A 21,809-nucleotide genomic window follows, 5' to 3' on the forward strand; every position below is an offset into this window, starting at 1 on the left:
CCACGCTAAGTTCACGATGGGTGAGACTACACGTGTCCCACGCCCACGCCGCCAGGACGGAGCATCGCGTGGCGGGTCTCAGGCAATGGCCTGAGGCCGTGGATATGTGGCGCGGCGTACTCCTAGAGTACGTCACTTTTCAGGGGGCGGAGCATGGCAAAAGCGGCACCGCCCCCGATTTTGGCGTCATCGGGGATTCTCCGCCCCCTCGCCGAACGCGATCTCAGCGTCAGGGATGGGAAAATCCAGCCGGTGACCTCTACCACTGAGTAGGACAAGGCAACTGGTGTCTGGACGAGGCCCCCCCCCAGCTGCAATTCCTGAGCTCAGCTACATCTTTAGTTCTGAGTCTGGTCCATGTCGGCGGCGCCCGTGCCGGGGTGGGCAGCCGCAGGCACGCGCGGACCCGCCTGCGGCTGCCGTGCACATGCGCGGCTGCGCAGTCTGTCCAGCAGGGCCGCGCCGGCAGCCAGAGCTGCGGGACGCACGCCGGAGGTCTGCGAGCCCCCTGGAGAACGGGGAATCACCCCGGACTTTCGAGGAAAATGTCCGGAGTGATTCTCGCCCGTTTTCCGGCGGGCGTGGGGACTTAGATCCCAAAGGGATAATCCCACCCTCCATATTTAAAAAAAAAACCAGGAACTGCTGGTAAAACCCAGCAGGTCCGGCAGCAGCTTGTGGACAGAGAAACAGTTTTGAGTCTGCAGGACTCCTCTTCAGGACTGAAGAATTGGAGTGGTTGTGTTGGGGCAGCAGTCCAGAAGCTCGGGCTTGGAATCAAGAGATAGGTGTTCAAATCCCGGGATGGCGGAATGAAAACTTTCCCAGATTGGGAAAAAGAAATAAATAAAAAGTTGATATCAGTAACAGTGATTATGAAGCTATCAGGTTGTAGTGAAAACCCAACTGGCTCACTAACATCCATGTTCTTTGGCTTGGCTTGGCCTAGATATCGCCCAATACCACCCTACCCTGTGACCTCTTCCACCTAGAAGGACAACAGCAGCCGATGCATGGGAACCCCACCATCTGCAAGTTCCGCTTTAAGTTACACACCTGACTTAAAAATATACCTCACAACAGTCCAAAGATGCGCAGATTAGGAGGATTGGCCATGCTAATATTGCCCAAAAGGTTAGGTGGGATAATGGAGATAGTGGGTGGGATTCTCCCAGCCCCACGCCGGGCCGGAGATTCCCCGCGAACGGGCCACGCCGCCCCGATTCTCTGGCCCGGATGGGCCGAGCGGCCGTAGGAAAAGAGCGGAGCCCTGCTGCCGCCGTTCTAACCTGCTCTGGGCCGGCGGGACTTCGGCGTGTAAGGGTCGGGTGGCGGCCTGCGGGGCGGGAGGGGGGGTCCGACCCCAGGGGAGGCCTCCGATGTGGCCTGGCCCGCGATCGGGACCCACCGATCGGCAGGCCTGCCTCTGGGCCTGGGGGCCTCCTTTCCCACGCGCCCGCCCCTGTAGCCCTGCGCTATGTAGCGCCGGGGCCGGCACATTGAAGGAGGCCATTGCGCATGCGCGCGTTGGTGCCGGCGCCACTGCGCATGCGCTGATCCCGCGGCGCACAGTTCGCGCTGGGATCTGCAGCTGGAGTGGCGCAAACTGCTCCAGCGCCGTGCTGGCCCCCTGTAGGGGCCAGAATTAGACGTGAGAGCGGCCCGTTCACGCCATCGTAAAACGCGACGGCGTTTCCGATGGCGTGGACACTCTGCCGCAGCATTGGAGAATCCCACCCAGGGTTACAGGGCGGGGGATTGGGCCTAGGTAGAGTGCTCTATCGGAGCAAGGGCCAGTACAGAATTGATGGGCCAAATGGCTTCCTTCTGCTGCATAGGAATTCTATACCTATGACAACCAGGTGCAAAACTAGATCTGTAATCTGTTGAGAAGGAGAGTTTTAAGGAATTTCAAATCGGTTTTATATTTCACGTAAGTATGGAATGAAATGGGCGTGAAAGAGAAAGGTGATAATGGAGGAAGGATCAATAAGCCAAAGAAAAATAAGCCAACTCCCGGATTGCTGTGTAGTCAGCCAGCAAGAAGAATTTTTGTTTGGGCCAATTCAAATTCACGTTCCAAAGTGCAAGAAAGCGTCAGAGCCACCAGAGTGATGATGAATTGCACTTGTGTACTTTTTTAGTCTTTCATGGGATGTAAAAGTCACGGGCAAGGCCAGCATTTGTTGCCCCTCCCCAGTTGCCGTCAGGAAGATGGTGGTGAGCTGCCTTATTAAACTATTACAGTCCATGTGGTGTAGGTATGGTGCTGTTAGAGAGGGAATTCCAGGATTTTGTACCAGTGACAGTGAAGGTCATGGTGACGTGGTTCCGCGTCAGGATGGTGTGCGGCTTGAAGGGGCATTTAAAGATGGTGGTGTTCCCACGTGTCTGCTGCACTTTTTCTCCAATAGGTAGAGCTCGCATGATTGGAAGGCGCTGTCGAATTTCTGCAGTACAACCTGTGCGTGGTACATATAGATGGGGACCATTTGGTTCACTGTGCGAGTGACAGCTCTTTTGAAAGAGTTTTCCAATTAGTCCCACTCCCCTTTTCTTTCCCTGTAACCATGTGAATGTTTTTCTTCAAGTATTTATTCAACCCCCTCCGAAGGTCGCCATTGAATCTGCTTCCATTGTCTTGGTGTATTCCAGTGTGAATTTACTGTTTGAAACAAGTGCTGCCTTCATGTAGGCCTTTGTTTCTTATCCAATCACCTTAAATCTGTTTACTTACCGATCAGTGTGATGGTGGAACGAGTTCCTTTCTATCTATATATATAGATTTTTAAAAATTAATGTTTTTCCAATTAAGGGGAAATTTAACGTGGCTAATACACCTCCCTGCACAACTTTTGGTTATGGGGGTGAGACCCACGCAACAAGGAGAGAATGTGCAAACTCCACACGGACAGTGACCTGGGGCCGGGATCGAAGCTGGGTCCTCAGTGCCCTGAGGCAGCAGTGCTAACCACTGCGCCACCATATCGCCCCAGTTCCTTTCTGTCCAATCGATCAAAACCCCTCATCCTTTTGAATATCTCTATTAATTGGAATTGGAATTGGAATTGGAGTTAGAATTAAATAATGGTTAGCACCCCTGCCATACAGTGTCAATTTCGGCTTTGGGTCACTGTCTGTGCGGAGTCTGCATGTTCTCCCGTGTCCGCATGGGTTTCTTCCGGTTACTCCGGTTTCTTCCTACAGTCCAACGATGTGCAGGTTAGGTGGATTGGCCTTGATTAGGTCTCCCTTAGTGTCCACGGGTGTGCAGGTTAGGTTACAGGGTTACAGGTGTAGGGCGGAGTTGATCCGTGCAGTCTCGATGGCCAGAATGGCATCCTTCTACACTGTAGGGTTTCTGTGGTCCTAAATAATAGCTTCTGATAGCTTCTAAATCAACCCTTAATCTTCTCTGCTCTCAAAGGAGAACAATCCCAACCTCTCTCATGTCTCCAAATAGCGAAAGCCCCTCATGAACAAGTAGGAGCATGAAATGCTCTACCACAGGGTGGTCACCGCCAATGTTGCCTGCGCCATGAAGGGAAGTTTTAAAAAAAGACTTGAGGGGTTCTGGAATCTGAATTTGTATTTGGTAGAATCAGTTTCCTGGAGAGTTTGTGAGGTTCCACAGGTCACACATTTCTCACCGTTTCATGTCCCTGTTTGAGAGGTCCTTCAAGATTCTACAGGTAGGAAATGGATCCTCTTAATTTGGTCTGTGCGCCTGATACCTATTTTTTAAATAGAAAAGTACTTCACATTTTGGCACGTGTTATTACCACCTCTAATCCTGTTTTGTTTTTGTTTTGCAATGAAACTAATGCATTTGTGCATTTGTACAACTCTTAAAATGGTGGAAAAAAGAATAGTGCGTAAATATGGTAAACATTCGTACGGTGTAATTTTAAGGCCCAGGTGATTTCAAACCTCTCTGTGTTTCAGCTTCATTAAATGTTCAGGAAATTCCCCATTCCATTTCCCGTAATCTAAAATGCGAACAGTCATCCATCAATGTCCCCCGTTGCAATCTTTTCAGATAACTAATGAATGTCTGATATTGTTCCTTTTATTATGAGAACTTCTGAATTCAAGGTGGATCTCAGTATGTTTTGAGACTAATTACTCAAAATAATAGTTTTCTGAATATAATTGTTCTGAATAGTTTTCTGAACACCACGGGAAGACAATGGACCCACTGGTCCCATGCTAGCTCTTCAAGTGAAGATTTCCCAGCCCTTTCACCACATCTGTGTAGTCTTGAGGCAGGATTTTACCTCCCCCTCCAAACACCCCCACGGGGCATGATCCCCGGTGCTGAAGGCTGCCCGCTATTTGCTGGCGGAATCCTCTGGTCCCACCCATTGATGTCGGCAGCATTTTCCGTAACTCATTCATCCCGCTGCTGGTGCACTTGCAGCGGGGGCGGGGAAGCAGGGCGTCACCTTGGATGCGATCGAATGGCCTCACTGGTGACGCGATGAGGCCGTTAAATCGCATGCGAGGCCTCTGGCGAGCCTTACGGCGCCCGGGTCACCACACGAGATCTGATGGACACGTCGCAATCTGGACCTCGCCCACAATGGCCGGGATACTGATTTGCATATTTAAGTGAGCAGTTAGCTTCACCTCAATATATCTGCACCGGGGTCCCCATGGATTGACCGCCTGAATCTGGGAGACCTCACCGGGGCGCTGTTTAGCACTGGTCCACACAAATGTGGACAAGGCACAACGGCACTTGGGGGGAGGGTGTCTCCCCGGCAATTGGAGGCCCCTGGATGGTCGGGCACTTGGGCAGGGTGGTACACTGGCACTCTGGATGCCACCCAGGCACCTTGGCACTGCCATCTGGCCACCTTGGCAGTGCCACTCTGGACACATTGGTAGTGCCACTCTGGCACCACAGCAGGGCCATCCTCGCACTGTCAGGGCACCCAGATGGCACTGCCAGGCTGACAGAGGCACTGACAGAGTGCCAGGCTGGCAGAGGCACTGACAGAGTGCCAGGCTGGCAGTGCCAAGTCCCCGGGTGGCAGCTTTTCCATGTGAGGCTCGGGCCCAGGCGTGCCTTGCCCTTATGAGGCGGGGTGAGGGGGTGTTCAAGCAGCCCCTAATCGGTTAGTTGGGGTATTGGGGGCATCCGGAGGCCATAGTGGGGGGCTGAGAGATCGGATAGGAATTTAGAAATGGCGCCCTGATCTGTTCCTGCACTGACAAAGGTACTAATGATAGCGGGGTCGTTATCGGTGCTGCAGGCTCCAAGAAACACACCGATGCTCGCGCCCAAATCGGGACTCTTTTCGTTAAATCGCACCCTGTGAGCGAGAGCAGAAGATGCTGCCGGCCGAAAGAGCTGTAAATTCCTGCCTTTTCTTTTCAAATGCTTGCTGTGGTAAACCACTGTTGCACCTATATTACATGATGTACGGTAGGACCTGTACTACAGGTTCGCCGGTCGTCCCTGCCTGCTGGCTCCGCCCAGTAGGCGGTGTATAAATATGCGTGTCCTCCATTCAGCAGCCATTTCGCCAGCTGCTGTGGGAGGCCACACATCTTAGAGCAATAAAGCCTCAGTTGTATCCAACTCTAGTCTTTGTTCAATTGATCGTGCATCAATTTATTGCTCTAAGATTTTCGAAAAGGTGGATCTCCGTATCAAGCCAGATCGCCTGCAGCTGGATCCGCAATCAAGCGACGCCAAAAAGGACTGTATTCACTGGCTAGCTTGCTGCGAGGCGTACATCAACTCAGCGACCACCCCTGTTCCAGAGGCTCAGAAGATACAGATCCTGGACTCAAGGTTGAGCTCCAACGTGTTTCCGCTGATCCAGGACGCCCCGAACTACGCAGACGCCATGGCGCTTCTCAAAGAAAACTACGCACAGAAAACAAACACTCTCATCGCCAGGCACGGACTCACCACTCACTCTCAACTCCCTGGTGAGGCCATAGAAGACTTCTGGCGGGCCCTAATCCCACTCGTCCGGGACTGTGACTGTCAGGCCGTTACGGCCGCTGAACATTCAAACCTCCTTATGCGGGACGTGTTCGTTACGGGGATTGGGTCGGACCTCATACGCCAAAGACTGTTAGAAGGGGCCACGCTCGACCTAGCTGAAACAAAGAAGCTAGCGCTCTCTATGACGGTCACCTCGCGCAACAGTCAGGCCTACCCCCCCCCAGCCGCACGGCCCACCCCTCCTACGCATTGTGGACCCCACAGTAGGCCACCCCAGCGGGGGCCTTACCCAGCCAGTACGCCTGCGCCACGCACCAGCCCACGCACCCCGGGGGTCCCCAATGTTACTCCTGCGGCCAGCAGAAACACCCTCGCCAACGCTGCCCGGCCCGCGCGGCCTTTGCAAGGCTTGCGGCAAAAAGGGGCCACTTCGCCGCGGTGTGCCAGGCCCGCGCAGTCGCCGCTATCGCCCCCACCCCCCTAGTCTACACTCAATGGGTGCCGCCATCTTCATCTCCCCGGACCATGCGCGACCAATGGGTGCCGCCATACTCCCCCCTCAGTCCACGTGCGGCCCATGGCGCCACCATCTTGTCCAACCCCCGCAACGTGCGGCCCATGGGTGTCGCCATTTTGTCCCCCGCAGGATCTTCAGGCGCCGCCATCTTGTCTCCCCCACATGGACACCGACAGCATTCCAGGACCTGGGCCCCCCAGGCTCCCCATCATCCGACGGCGGCGACGACTGACCACGTCTCGCCTCAGTGACGATCGACCAGTCTCGTCCGCACAACCTGGCCACCGCATCGACCAGCGTGAAAATCAACGGCCAAAGAAAGTGCAAGGGAAGAAGAGCAAGATGGCGGCGGGTGGGGAACAGGCAGCGTGGATGCAGTGGGCACAGGAGCAACAGGAGGTTATCCAGCGCTGCTTCAGGGAGCTCAAAGCGGATCTGCTGGAGCCGATGAAGGCTTCTATTGATAAGCTGCTGGAGACCCAGACGGCCCAGGGGGTGGCGATCCGCGAGGCTCGACAAAAGATATCAGATAACGAGGATGAGATCTTGGGCCTAGCGGTAAAGGTGGAGGCGCACGAGGCGCTCCACAAGAAATGGCAGGAACGGTTCGAGGAGATGGAGAATCGGTCGAGGCGGAAGAATCTACGGATCCTAGGCCTCCCGGAGGGGCTGGAGGGGCCGGACATGGGGGCCTATGTGGTCACCATGTTAAACTCACTGATGGGAGCGGGGTCCTTCCAGGGGCCCCATAGAGTGCTGGCGAGGAGGCCCAAGGCTAACGAGCCGCCGTGGGCGGTGTTAGTGCGGTTTCATCGGTTCGCTGATCAGGAGTGCGTAGTCAGGTGGGCCAAGAAAGAGAGGAGCAGCAGGTGGGAGAATGCGGAGGTTCGAGAATGTCAGGACTGGAGAGCGGAGGTGGCAAAGAAGAGGGCCGGGTACAACCGGGCAAAGGCGGTGTACACAGGAAGGGGGTGAAGTTTGGCATGTTGCAGCCAGCGCGTCTGTGGGTCATCTACAAGGACCGGCACCATTATTTTGAGTCCCCGGAGGAGGCGTGGGCCTTTGTTCAGGCCGAGAAGCTGGACACAAACTGAGGGTCGGGATGGGGGGTCGGACGTGGGGATGGTCGGGGATTGTTGTTGTGTTACATTTTGAGGGGGGGGTTCTTTGTTCTTGTTTAGTTTTGATTCGGTGTGGGTGGTTAGGGTGGGTTGGCCACTGTTTTGGTTGGGTCTGTCGGGTGGGCTCTTGGAGGGGGGGCAAGTAAACGGAGTAGGATGTGGATGGCCGGTCGGGGGGGATGGTGCCCCGCGGGGGAGGGGGAGGCTCCAGTCGGGGGTGAGGACACTGGGCCTGTAAAAGGAGCTGCGCCGGGGAGGCGGGGCCGGGCAGGTGGAATGCGTGGACTTTTTCCCACGCTGAAGGCTGGAGGGGGCGGGGCTGGGACGAGGAAGCGTGGGTTTTTTTCCCACGCTTGGGATGGAAGGGGGAGGTGGAGAGCCGGCTGGTGTGTATTGGAGGGGGAGGGGAAGTCCCACAATGGGAGGAGTCGAAGGAGAGGCGGGAGCGGCCGGAGACAGCAGGAGTCAGCTGACTTGTGGGAGTGCAATTGGGGGGAGCAATGCAGCTAGGAGGGGTCCTAGCTGGGGGGTGGGAGTGTGGGGGGCAGGTTGCTGTTGGTATGGTCAAGGGGGAGCTGGAGCGAGTAGAGGGGGTTGGGATGGGCGTCTGCCGCCGTGGGGAACGGGGCGGGCGTGGGGCGCGGGTGCGTGGCTGGCCGAGGAGGGGTTATGGCTAGTCGGCTGATAACCTGGAACGTTAGGGGGCTGAACGGGCCGGTTAAGCGGGCCCGGGTGTTCGCGCACCTGAAGGGGCTGAAGGCGGATGTGGTCATGCTCCAGGAGACACACCTGAAGGTGGCAGACCAGGTAAGATTGAGGAAGGGGTGGGTAGGCCAGGTGTTTCATTCGGGACTGGATGCCAAAAATCGGGGGGTGGAGATCTTGGTGGGAAAGAGGGTGTCGTTCGAGGCGTCGAGCATTGTGACAGACAATGGCGGCAGGTACGTAATGGTAAGTGGTAAGCTGCAAGGGGAAAGGGTGATGCTGGTCAACGTGTACGCCCCGAACTGGGACGACGCGGGGTTTACTAGTGTCACACGGGAGGGTTTAAACTAGTATGGCAGGGGGTGGGCACGGGAGCAAGAGGTCAGAAGGTGAGAGCATTGAGGGAGAACTAGGGAATAGGGACAGTGTGGCTCTGAGGCAGAGCAGACAGGGAGAAGTTGCTGAACACAGCGGGTCTGGTGGCCTGAAGTGCATATGTTTTAATGCAAGGAGCATTACGGGTAAGGCAGATGAACTTAGAGCTTGGATTAGTACTTGGAACTATGATGTTGTTGCCATTACAGAGACTTGGTTGAGGGAAGGGCAGGATTGGCAGCTAAACGTTCCAGGATTTAGATGTTTCAGGCGGGATAGAGGGGGATGTAAAAGGGGAGGCGGAGTTGCGCTACTTGTTCGGGAGAATATCACAGCTGTACTGCGAGAGGACACATCAGAGAGCAGTGAGGCTATATGGGTAGAGATCAGGAATAAGAAGGGTGCAGTCACAATGTTGGGGGTATACTACAGGCCTCCCAACAGCCAGCGGGAGATAGAGGAGCAGATAGGTAGACAGATTTTGGAAAAGAGTAAAAACAACAGGTTTGTGATGATGGGAGACTTCAACTTCCCCAATATTGACTGGGACTCACTTAGTGCCAGGGGCTTAGACGGGGCGGAGTTTGTAAGGAGCATCCAGGAGGGCTTCTTAAAACAATATGTAGACAGTCCAACTAGGGAAGGGGCGGTACTGGACCTGGTATTGGGGAATGAGCCCGGCCAGGTGGTAGATGTTTCAGTAGGGGAGCATTTCGGTAACAGTGACCACAATTCAGTAAGTTTTAAAGTACTGGTGGACAAGGATAAGAGTGGTCCGAGGATGAATGTGCTAAATTGGGGGAAGGCTAATTATAACAATATTAGGCGGGAACTGAAGAACATAGATTGGGGGCGGATGTTTGAGGGCAAATCAACATCTGACATGTGGGAGGCTTTCAAGTGGCAGTCGAAAGGAATACAGGACCGGCATGTTCCTGTGAGGAAGAAAGATAAATACGGCAATTTTCGGGAACCTTGGATGACGAGTGATATTGTAGGCCTCGTCAAAAAGAAAAAGGAGGCATTTGTCAGGGCTAAAAGGCTGGGAACAGACGAAGCCTGCGTGGAATATAAGAAAAGTAGGAAGGAACTTAAGCAAGGAGTCAGGAAGGCTAGAAGGGGTCACGAAAAGTCATTGGCAAATAGGGTTAAGGAAAATCCCAAGGCTTTTTACACGTACATAAAAAGCAAGAGGGTAGCCAGGGAAAGGGTTGGCCCACTGAAGGATAGGCAAGGGAATCTATGTGTGGAGCCAGAGGAAATGGGCGAGGTACTAAATGAATACTTTGCATCAGTATTCACCAAAGAGAAGGAATTGGTAGATGTTGAGTCTGGAGAAGGGGGTGTAGATAGCCTGGGTCACATTGTGATCCAAAAAGACGAGGTGTTGGGTGTCTTAAAAAATATTAAGGTAGATAAGTCCCCAGGGCCTGATGGGATCTACCCCAGAATACTGAAGGAGGCTGGAGAGGAAATTGCTGAGGCCTTGACAGAAATCTTTGGATCCTCGCTGCCTTCAGGGGATGTCCCGGAGGACTGGAGAATAGCCAATGTTGTTCCTCTGTTTAAGAAGGGTAGCAAGGATAATCCCGGGAACTACAGGCCGGTGAGCCTTACTTCAGTGGTAGGGAAATTACTGGAGAGAATTCTTCGAGACAGGATCTACTCCCATTTGGAAGCAAATGGACGTATTAGTGAGAGGCAGCACGGTTTTGTGAAGGGGAGGTCGTGTCTCACTAACTTGATAGAGTTTTTCGAGGAGGTCACTAAGATGATTGATGCAGGTAGGGCAGTAGATGTTGTCTATATGGACTTCAGTGAGGCCTTTGACAAGGTCCCTCATGGTAGACTAGTACAAAAGGTGAAGTCACACGGGATCAGGGGTGAGCTGGCAAGGTGGATACAGAACTGGCTAGGCCATAGAAGGCAGAGAGTAGCAATGGAGGGATGCTTTTCTAATTGGAGGGCTGTGACCAGTGGTGTTCCACAGGATCAGTGCTGGGACCTTTGCTCTTTGTAGTATATATAAATGATTTGGAGGAAAATGTAACTGGTCTGATTAGTAAGTTTGCAGACGACACAAAGGTTGGTGGAATTGCGGATAGCGATGAGGACTGTCGGAGGATACAGCAGGATTTAGATTGTCTGGAGACTTGGGCGGAGAGATGGCAGATGGAGTTTAATCCGGACAAATGTGAGGTAATGCATTTTGGAAGGTCTAATGCAGGTAGGGAATATACAGTGAATGGTAGAACCCTCAAGAGTATTGAAAGTCAAAGAGATCTAGGAGTACAGGTCCACAGGTCATTGAAAGGGGCAACACAGGTGGAGAAGGTAGTCAAGAAGGCATACGGCATGCTTGCCTTCATTGGCCGGGGCATTGAGTATAAGAATTGGCAAGTCATGTTGCAGCTGTATAGAACCTTAGTTAGGCCACATTTGGAGTATAGTGTTCAATTCTGGTCGCCACACTACCAGAAGGATGTGGAGGCTTTAGAGAGGGTGCAGAAGAGATTTACCAGAATGTTGCCTGGTATGGAAGGCATTAGCTATGAGGAGCGGTTGAATAAACTCGGTTTGTTCTCACTGGAACGAAGGATGTTGAGGGGAGATCTGATAGAGGTATACAAAATTATGAGGGGCATAGACAGAATAGTCAGAGGCTTTTCCCCAGGGTAGAGGGGTCAATTACTAGGGGGCATAGGTTTAAGGTGAGAGGGGCAAGGTTTGGAGTCGATGTACGAGGCAAGTTTTTTACGCAGAGGGTAGTGGGTGCCTGGAACTCTCTACCGGAGGAGGTAGTGGAAGCAGGGACGATAGGGACATTTAAGGGGCATCTTGACAAATATATGAATAGGATGGGAATAGAGGGATACGGACCCAGGAAGTGTAGAAGATTGTAGTTTAGTCGGGCAGCATGGTCGGCACGGGCTTGGAGGGCCGAAGGGCCTGTTCCTGTGCTGTACATTTCTTTGTTCTTTGTTCTTTGTTATGCGGCGCATGTTGGGTCGGACCCCAGACTTGGAAGTGGGGAGCCTGATAATGGGGGAGGACTTTAACACAGTGTTGGATCCGGCACTGGATCGCTCTAGGTCTAGGATGGGTAGGAGGCCGGCGGCGGCTAAAGTGCTGAGGGGGTTTATGGACCAGATGAGAGGGGTGGACCCTTGGAGATTTGCAAGGCCGGGGGCTTGGGAATTTTCATTCTTCTCGCACATTCATAAGGCCTATTCCCGGATCGACTTTTTTGTTATGAGCAGGGCGCTGATTGCGAAAGTAGAGGATACCGAGTACTCGGCGATAGCCATTTCGGATCACGCCCCGCATTGGGTAGACCTAGAGCTGGGGGAGGAGAGGGACCATCGCCCGTTGTGGCGCTTGGAGGTGGGGCTGTTGGCGAACGAGGAGGTGAGTGAGCGGGTCTGAAGAAGCATATAGAGATGCCTGGAGGCCAACGATAACGGGGAGGTCCGATTGGGGATGGTCTGAGAGGCGGTGAACGCGGTGGTTAGGGGAGAGCTGATCTCCATTAGGGCCCACAAGGAGAGGAGGGAGTAGAGGGAGAGGCTGGTGGGGGAGATGGTGAGGGAGACAGGAGGTATGCGGAGGTGCCTGAGGAGGGACGGTTGAGGGAGAGGCGCAGCCTCCAGGCTGAATTCGACCTGTTGACCACCAGGAAGGCGGAGGCGCAGTGGAGGAAGGCCCAGGGGGCGACTTATGAATACGGGGAAAAGGCAAGTCGGATGCTGGCGTATCAGCTTCGGAAGCGGGACCCAGCTAGAGAGATCGGGGGAGTTAAGGATAGGGGGGGGGAGTGTGGTGCGGAGTGGGGTTGGCATCAATGGGGTCTTCAGGGACTTTTATGAGGAACTGTATCGGTCTGAGCCCCCACTGGAGGAGGGAGGGATGGGCTGCTTTCTGGACCAACTGAAGTTCCCGAAGGTGGAGGAGGGACTGGTGGCGGGATTGGGGGCCCCGATTGGGCTGGAGGAGCTGACCAAAGGGATAGGGAGCATGCAGGCGGGGAAGGCACCAGGGCCGGACGGTTTCCCGGTCGAATTTTCCAAAAAATATATGGATCTGCTGGGCCCGTTGCTGGTTAGGACCTTCAATGAGGCAAGAGAGGGGGGGGCCTTGCCCCCAACGATGTCCCCGGTACTGATCTCCTTGATCCTGAAGCGGGATAAGGATCCCCTGCAGTGTGGATCTTACAGGCCGATTTTGTTGCTAAACGTAGATGCCAAGGTGCTGGCGAATGTCTTAGCCACGAGGATTGAGGATTGGGTGCTGCAGGTCATCCACGAAGACCAGACATGGTTTGTGAAGGGGAGGCAGTTGAACGCGAATGTGCGGAGGCTCCTGAACGTTATTATAATGCCGGCGATGGAGGGGGAGGCGGAGATAGTGGCGGCGATGGACGCTGAGAAGGCCTTCGATAGGGTAGAGTGGGGGTACTTGTGGGAGGTGCTGAAGAGGTTCGGGTTTGGAGAGGGGTTCGTCAGGTGAGTTAGGCTGTTGTACGAGGTCCCGATGGCGGCCACGAACAAGAGGAGGTCTGAGTACTTTCGGTTGCATCGAGGGACGAGGCAGGGGTGTCCCCTGTCCCCCCTGCTCTTCGCGCTGGCGATTGAACCCCTGGCTATGGCACTGAGGGAGTCGAGGAACTGGAGGGGGTTGGTGCGGGGTGGTGAGGAGCACAGGGTGTCGCTCTATGTAGGGTGTTCTATATTTATTTATTTTATTTTATTTTTATTAATTTTTGTTTGTCTATACTGGGGGATCTGAGGGGGTGTGTCTATTTGCTATGTTTGCTATGTGATTCGGCGGGTGTTAATATATTATTTATGTATAGGGGGATGGGGCACTGGGGTGTTTTGTTTTGTTTTGTATTTAATTTTATTGGGTTCCTTTTACATTTTGTTGTTGATATTTTGTGAAAACTTTAATAAAAATTATTTTTTTTAAAAAGAAGTTACTGCAAAAAGCCCCTAGTCGCCAAATTCCGGCGCCTGTTCGGGTGCACAGAGTGAGAATTCAGAATGTCCAAATGACCTAGCAGCACGTCTTTCGGGACTTGTGGGCGGAAACCGGAGCACCCGGAGGAAACCCACACAGACACGGGGAGAACGTGCAGACTCCGCACAGTCAGTGACCCAAGTTGGGAATCGAATCTGGGACCCTGGAGCTGTGAAGCTACAGTGCTAACCATCCTTCCCACAAATTCCCGTAACAGCCTCCCCGAACAGGCGCCGGAATGTGGCGACTAGGGGCTTTTCACAGTAACTTCATTTGAAGCCTACTTGTGACAATAAGCGATTTTCATTTCATTTCATTTCACGATAATAATAATCGCTTATTGTCACAAGTCGGCTTCAATGAAGTTACTGTGAAAAGACCCTAGTCGCCACATTCCGGCGGCTGTTCGGGGAGCCGGTATGGAGATTGAACCCACGCTGCTGGCATTGTTCTGCATTGCAAGCCAGCTGTTTAGCCCACTGTGCTAAACCAGCCCCTATTCCCAATGTGGCAGAGACCAGGAATTTGGGCTGCCAATTTGGTGCCAGCCAGCACCAAAACATTGCTGGTTGGGTTCCTGTACACAAGGAATGCTGCAAGCCCAGTGTTTGCCACGAACAGCACACACCAATTTTCACTTTGGGTCCTAAAGACAAACATTTTTTATCACTGGTACCTCTGAGATGCCTAATTGGGCAGCCAACCTGCACAATGTCGGAAAATGGGATCCCTAAATCGAAACGTTTGGCAGCCGATTTTTGCCCAAAAAACGCCGCAAAGGGGTTGGACTTCACTCCCCTGCGATCAAATCTCACCAAAACCAGCAAATCTCAGATCCTCCCTCAGGAATAAGAAAAATATCGGGGCGAATTCTCCACCGCTGGGATTCTCCGCGCTGCCAGCAGTGCACCCCCACCCGTGGGTTTCCCGGTGGCGTGGGGTGGCTCCAATGGGAAATGCCATTGGCCAGCGGTGGAATGGGGAATCCCGCTGCCGGCGATGGCGCGCCGCCGAGGAACACGCGGCTGGGAAGGTGGGGAACCGCCCCGACCTAACGGGCCCAGGTCAGCCTTTTGCTTCTGGTTGGCTCTGGGCCTTCACATCAATCATCCCTTTTTTACATAGTCCACTGCACTTTGCGGACTTTTTCTGAGGGCTGTAGATGTAAATCTGTCTTTCCTTCACCTGTTCATTGCCAAGAGTTCTGGCCCATTAAGTGCATCTTTTATTTGGATGGTGCTTGTTAATTTGAGCACATCTGGCTTCTTTACTGTTTCAACCCAAATCCTAACTGACTCCATTTGTTTTGATCAGCATCCCCAGCAAACAATTACAGAGCTTAATTATTCCACTATTAACCTAATATTTCATGCAATGTACCAGAATTGTAGCACAACACACGCATTTATCTTTTAATTGAGCCACCTGGCACAAGTGAAATCTTGGTTTGAAAGTGGTGTTTTATAACTTTTCAGGCACAGTTTAACTCGCTGTGTGTGCAAATGTATTAATTGTGCTACGCCACACAATGGGACATGTGCTGCGTGTTATTTACATCGGCAAGTCTATTGATTCACCAGGTAGGCTCCGATATTGAGTGTGGTGATGTGCATCACTGTAAATACATGTAAGCTAGCCAGACACTAGAGGGAGCACCAGAAACATCACACACACACACACACTCAACCAATAGATAAGTTAGATAGGAGGCGACCAATGGACCTTCACGATACACAAGGAGGTGACATGACCACAGGGGGGCATTACACCAACCCATACATAAAGGACACCACACACATGATCTCCTCTTTTGGTCAGTGAAGACAGTCAGTGAGGAGAGCACACCCACCACGTGGAAGACAGCAGCTGGTTAGTCAGTTTAGGTAGCTACAATAGGATTAGCAGTAGTGTCGAACTCAAGTTATAAAAGTGTACATAGTGTAAATAAATGAGTTGAAGTTATCCACACGTCTGAACCGTCCTTTGACAAATGCAACACAAGGAAGCCGCTTATGTTACAAAGGAAACATAACAAAACATGGAGGAGGTGATTCTTTCTCACCTGGTTTTCCTCTCTGCCCTTCGTAATTTAATGTCAGGCATGAAAATGCTCCCTTTTCAAGTGAGTGAAATATCCAACACTGTGGCGGGTGGTGGCGAGGCAATTCCTCTTGTTTTGAATTCATTTACGGGATGTGGGCTTCACTGGCTAGGCCAGCATTTATTGCCCATCCCTAATTGCCCCTGAGAAGGTGGTGGTTAGCCGCTGCCTTGAACCCCTGCAGCCCACATAGTGTCGGTACACCCACAGGGCTATTAGGGAGGGAGTTCCAGGATTTTGACCCAGCGACAGTGAAAGAACAGAGATATAAGTCAGGGTGGTAATAATAATCTTTATTAGTGTCGTAAGTAGACTTACGTTAACACAGCAATGAAGTTACTGTGAAAATCCCCTCATCGCCAGACCCCGGCGGGAACACAGAGGGAGAATTCAGAATGTCCAATTCACCCAACAGCATGGGCGGGATTCTCCCCTACCCGACGGGACGGGGGGTCCCGGCGGGACGGAGTGGCGTGAACCACTCCGGCGTCGGGCCGCCCCAAAAGTGCGGAATCCTCCGCACCTTCAGGGGCTAGGCCCGCCCCGGAGTGGTTGGCGCCCCACCGGCCGGCGGGATAGGGGCCTGGCGCCACGCCAACCGGCGCCGAAGGGCCTCCGCCGACTGGCTCGAGTTGCCGCATGCGCGGGAGCGCCAGCACGTGCTGGCGTCATCCCCGCGCATGCGCAGGAGGGTTCGTCTCCACATCGGTCATCGGCGGAGGACCACAACAGCCGATGTGGAATAATAGAGTGCCCCCACGGCACAGGCCCGCCCGCGGATCGGTGGGCCCCGACCGCAGGCCAGGCCACCGTGGGAGCACCTCCCAGGGCAAGATCTCCCCGCGACCCCCCAGGAACCCCGGAGCCCGCCCGCGCCGCCAGGTCCCGCCGGTAAAGGACCTACTCTGATTAACGCCCACGGGACTGGCTACAGACGGGCGGGACTTCGGCCCACCGCGGGCCGGAGAATTGGGGCGGCCCCGGCGCCCATTGAGTCGCGCCGGACTCTGCAATTCTCCGAGGCAGGCGGCGCGACTCACGCTAGGCCAGTTTTTGGGGGGGCGGGAGAATTGGGAGGACGGCGGGAATCACGCCGACCCCCCGCGATTCTCCCACCCGGCGGGGGGTCGGAGAAAGAATCCGCCCCATGTCTTTCGGGACTTGTGGGACGAAACCGGAGCACATGGAGGAAACTCAGGCAGATACAGGGAGGGCGTGCAGATTCCACAGAGACAGAGGCCCAAGCCGGGAATCGAAACCCGGACCCTGGCGCTGTGAAGCAACAGTACTAACCGTGCCTTGGAGGGGAACTTCCAGGTGGTGGCGTTTCCAGGTATTGACTGCCCTTGTCTTTCTAGGTTGTAGTGACGTGAAATGAAATGAAATGAAAATAAAATGAAATAAAAATCGCTTATTGTCACAAGTAGGCTTCAAATGAAGTTACTGTGAAAAGCCCCTAGTCGCCACATTCCGGCGCATGTTCCGGGAGCCTGGTACGGGAATTGAACCGTGCTACTGGCCTGCCTTGGTCTGCTTTCAAAGCCAGCGATTTAGCCCTGTGTGGGCATAGGTTCAGAAGGTGCTGCCTTAGGTGCCTTGGTGAGTTACTGCAGTGCATCTTGCAGATGGTATACACGGCTACCACTGTGCGTTGGTGGTGAAGGCTTTGAATGCTTGCGGATGGGGTGCCAATCAAGTGGGTTGCTTTGGCCTGGATGGTGTCGAGCTTCTTGAATATTGTTGGAGCTGTGCTCATCAAAGCAAGTGGAGATTATTCCATCGCACTCTTGACTTGTGCCTTGTCAGTGCTGGACAGGCTTTGGGGAGTCTGGAGGTGAGTTGCTTACCACAGGATTCCTAGCCTCTGACCTGCTCTTGTAGCCACAGTATTAATGTGGCTAGTCCAGTTCAGTTTCTGGTGGTAGATCGTATTACTATTTCCTGGTCAGAGGCCATAGTACTATACAGACAGGGTAGATCGTATTACCATTTCCTGGCCATAGGCTAAACAGACAGTTTATACTATGGACTGGAAGAGGGGATACATACTTTGGGGATTTCCTCTACCCATTGGGAGAAATTCCACCCCCCCCCGCCAAAAAATCCCAAGATCATAGCCTCCCTCACCCCTTTACCTTTCCCCTCCCCGTACTCAAAAGCCCGACACCCCACCCTCCTCCCGTCCCTTGCTTGTATCTGCGAGGCAGACCCGACCAAAATCCCTGTGTGGTGAATGTATTCACCATAGTATAAACTGTCTGCTTAGCCTATGGCCAGGAAATGGTAATATGATCTACCCTGTCTGTATAGTACTGTGGCCTCTGACCAGAAAATAGTAATACGATCTCCCACCATGTATTGTACAGGAGCCCCGGTGGGCTCCGCCTCTGGCTCCGCCCCCCTCGGGGCTGTATATAGACCTGGCCACCTATGGGCGGCACTCATTGTTACTGAACTCACAGGCAAGTAAGTTCTCGGTTATAAAGCCTCTGTTCACTCGTTCTCATCGTCTTGCAGTGAATTGATGGTACAACACCCTGACTTAGCTGAAGACCACTTCATCACCTTTGTGCACTTCACTCTTGCTCCAGCCGTGGCCATGACTCGATTCTGGGGCTGCTGGGACTGCAGAGCTGCTGGCCAATCAGATTGGGTGACGGTTCTTGAGGGCGGGTCTTCGAGCCAAAGTCCCACTCTGATCCAATTAAGGCTGCTCCCAGCGTATTACGACTGCGGGAAGCCAGCTTTCTGGTCTCTGTGGTACCTTTATATGGGGAACCGGTAATCCGTACACTGCACTCCCACCCCCCTATAAAATCCAGTCCCCCATCTATCGGTTTCCCTCTCACGGAATCACAGAATAATACAGTGCAGAAGAGGCCCTTCGGCCCATCGAGTCTGTCCCGATGCATGAAAGACACATGACCTGCCCACCTAATCCTACTTGCTAGCACTTGGCCCATGGCCTTGAATGTTATGGCATGCCAAGTGTTCATTCAGGTACTTCTTAAAGGATGTGAATCGCCTCTGCACCCCTTCCAGTGCAATCACATCCTCCCTACAATGAGGTGACCAGAATTGCACACAGTACTCAAGCTGTGGCCTCACCAAATTTCTATACAACTCCAACATGACCTCCCTGCTTTTGTAATCAATGCCCCGATTGATAAAGACGAATGTCCCATATGCCTTTTTCACCACCCGATTAACCTGCCCTTCTGCCTTCAGAGACCGATGAACAAACACACCAAGGTCTCTTTGTTCCTCGCAACCTCCAGGTGTCAGGCTCTCTGTATCTCTCTCTGTCTGCCTCTCTTTCTCTCCCTCTGTCAGTCTTGCTCTCTGGCCGCTGTCTCTGGACGAAATTTTCCATGGTGGCAGGACTCGCCAGGGGAGATTCGAAGGCCCGGTCAAAAGTCCATTGATGTTCGCCGGGACATGATGATACCAGGGGTGGGCAGGGTTGGAAAATCCCACCCATTGTTACTCTCTGCCCCCCATCTCATCCCGTAATTCCTGTTTTCAGTTTCTCAGTGTCTGTCTGGTTCTCTCTCTGCTTGGCCTGACAATTTCTATTCTTCATTTACAGGTTAACCTGCTGGCATTTGGAGTTATTATTTACAAAGTATTCCGACACACTTCCATGTTGAAACCAGAAGTGAGCTGCTATGAAAATATTAGGTAAGTTTGAAACCAGTAATCATCCAATTGAAGCACAATTCTAAGTTCTGTAATCAAATGTTTCTCACACATCAAGCTTTTGGGGTTGTCTTATTGCTAACAAATTTCTTCCCTGCCATTCAACAACTATTTATTTTGTTTATATTGTGAAATACCCTGCATTGCATTATTGAACTTCCCATATTCATGTTAGCAGTATAGGAAGTGTTGTTAAGCTGGTGGGATAGCCAATTGACACCAAATATATTGTGGTTCTTGAGCGCTATGGACTGAGTGACCTGACGGGACAATGGATAGGATCATTGATCGGGTAAAGATAGGCGGCCTTGCGGTGCAGTGGGTAGCATTCCTACCCCTCGGTCAGAAGCTCCAGGTGTTCGAGTGCCCCACTGGAATGCGATAGCCAAAGAATGTGTGTTCATAACATGGCCAAATAGGCCGATTATCAACCTTCCAATATGCCTGATAGCAGGCGGCAAAAATGGGAGAGTTTCCTGGTCAGCTCGAACTGTGTGGTGGCGGCAAGTACTCTCATTGTTTCGAGGGACGGCCGGAGAGAGATGCAGTGCAGAGCATGGATCTGGAGTCCCATGAACAGAATCGCTGGATTGTTACGATGCAGAAGGAGGCCAACCGGCCCTTCGCGTCTGCACCGGCTCTCCAAAAGAGCATCGTGTCTCAGTGCATTTCCCAGCCTTTTTCCCATACCTCCTGCAGGATGGTAATGGTGCAATGGGCAGGATAGCTTAGTACACGAGGAATAAATGCAATGCTTAAGCTTGAATAGATAGGGTGATTCAATAGCACCATAGATAATGTGATCAAAGGGTTAGTGGTTAAGGTGACCCAAGGTATAATTGGTTGGGTGGTGCAAACTGTAATGGGTAAGGTGACACAGTAGCAGAGTGGCTAGGCCAGTTTAAAGCCTGTCTTCATGTGCAGGGTATCTCAGTGATCCAGTGAACAGGGCATCACTGTAACAGGGCGGCTCCATGGTACTTTAAACAGGGTTGCTCCTTGGCACAACTGGCATGGTGGCTCAAGATGTAATGAACAGTGCAACTTCATGCTGCAATGAGTAAGGTGGGTCCATTGTACAATAGGTGGCTCCGTAATACAATGGACAGGGCAGCCATGTGGTTCAAGAGACAGGACAGCATGATAGGTGAGGCATTATTAGAAGCCTGGCAACTTGTGCTTGATTTCTTGCTGACTAGCTTATTTAGTTTTGCTCTTTCCAACAAGGGAAGAATTCACTTTGTGTCTTCCCAATCAAAATCTTCCATCACTGAAAAAAGTTCTTTCAGGTCACTTGTCAACCTTTTGCGTTTCTTATTAGTGGATGGATCGTGAGCATCACTGGCCAGGCGAGCATTCATTGACTATTTAATTGTCCTTAACTGAGCGACTTGCTAGGCCAATTCAGAGAGCAGTTAAGAGTCAACCACATTGCTTATGACAGCAAACATTTCATTCAGGAGCACAATCCCGTAAAACAAGCATTCGATTTCATTGTCCATAAATTCAAAGACTTTATAAACACTTGTATCCGTCAACCAACCTGTGAAATGGAAGGCGCCCTGGTGAGTGGCAGTCATGCAGCAGCAATATAATAATGGAAGCCTTCAGGTTATATCAACAGACAGAGTGAAATAGCGATCAATGATTTTTTTTGAACTCCAGAGATTTATTTCAAAGATTTAAAGGTGAGGGCTTTTAAATTCCTTGACAACTCCCTTTGCCAGGTGCTTTGACGGTCATCTTGACATTGTTGACAGTTGATTCTGACAGGTCTGTTGACAGTTTCCAATGGGTTTGACAGTTAATGAGTTTATGCAAACTACTTTTAACAATTGCAAAGGGCACCTACCTTCTCCAAAGAGCTCTGTTCCAGGACCAAATCCAAATGAGTCTCTCACCTCTGAAAAGGGCTATAAAACCAAATCCACGAAGTGCAGACTTGCTGTTCAGGTCTAGTCTGCACATTCCTGGGATCCAAAAATCTGACTTCACTGGTGTGGTTCATGATTTAAGTAGCCAACTGGCTCTGCCATATTCTTTTGACTGGCGGAACATTTGGAGTGGCGTTCCCAGGGGTCGGTATTGGGACTCGTGCTTTTCTTGACACATATTAATGATCTAGATCTTGGTGTACAGGGCAACATTTCAAAGTCTGCAGATGATACAAAACTTGGAAGCATTTTACGCTGTGAGGAGGGCAGTGTAGAACTTCAAAAGGACATAGTCAAGTTTGTGACAGATGAAGTTCAATGTGGAGAAGTGTGAGGTGTTGCAATTTGGTTGGAAGAACATGGATAGACAGCATAAAAT

At 52.2% G+C, this 21,809-nt stretch overlaps 1 protein-coding gene across 1 annotated transcript in view; it reads left to right on the top strand.

Annotated features, from left to right (window-relative positions):
* adgrl4 (adhesion G protein-coupled receptor L4) overlaps nt 1-21,809 on the top strand; it is a 168,190-nt gene that overhangs the window by 122,952 nt on the left and 23,429 nt on the right. Inside the window, exon 13 of the mRNA XM_072510372.1 lies at nt 19,387-19,478. Coding sequence (XP_072366473.1) covers nt 19,387-19,478 — 92 coding nt within the window. The remainder of the gene's footprint in view (nt 1-19,386; nt 19,479-21,809) is intronic.

This window comes from Scyliorhinus torazame, chromosome 7 (genome assembly GCF_047496885.1).
Source record: "Scyliorhinus torazame isolate Kashiwa2021f chromosome 7, sScyTor2.1, whole genome shotgun sequence".
Classification (NCBI taxonomy): Eukaryota; Metazoa; Chordata; class Chondrichthyes; order Carcharhiniformes; family Scyliorhinidae; genus Scyliorhinus; species Scyliorhinus torazame.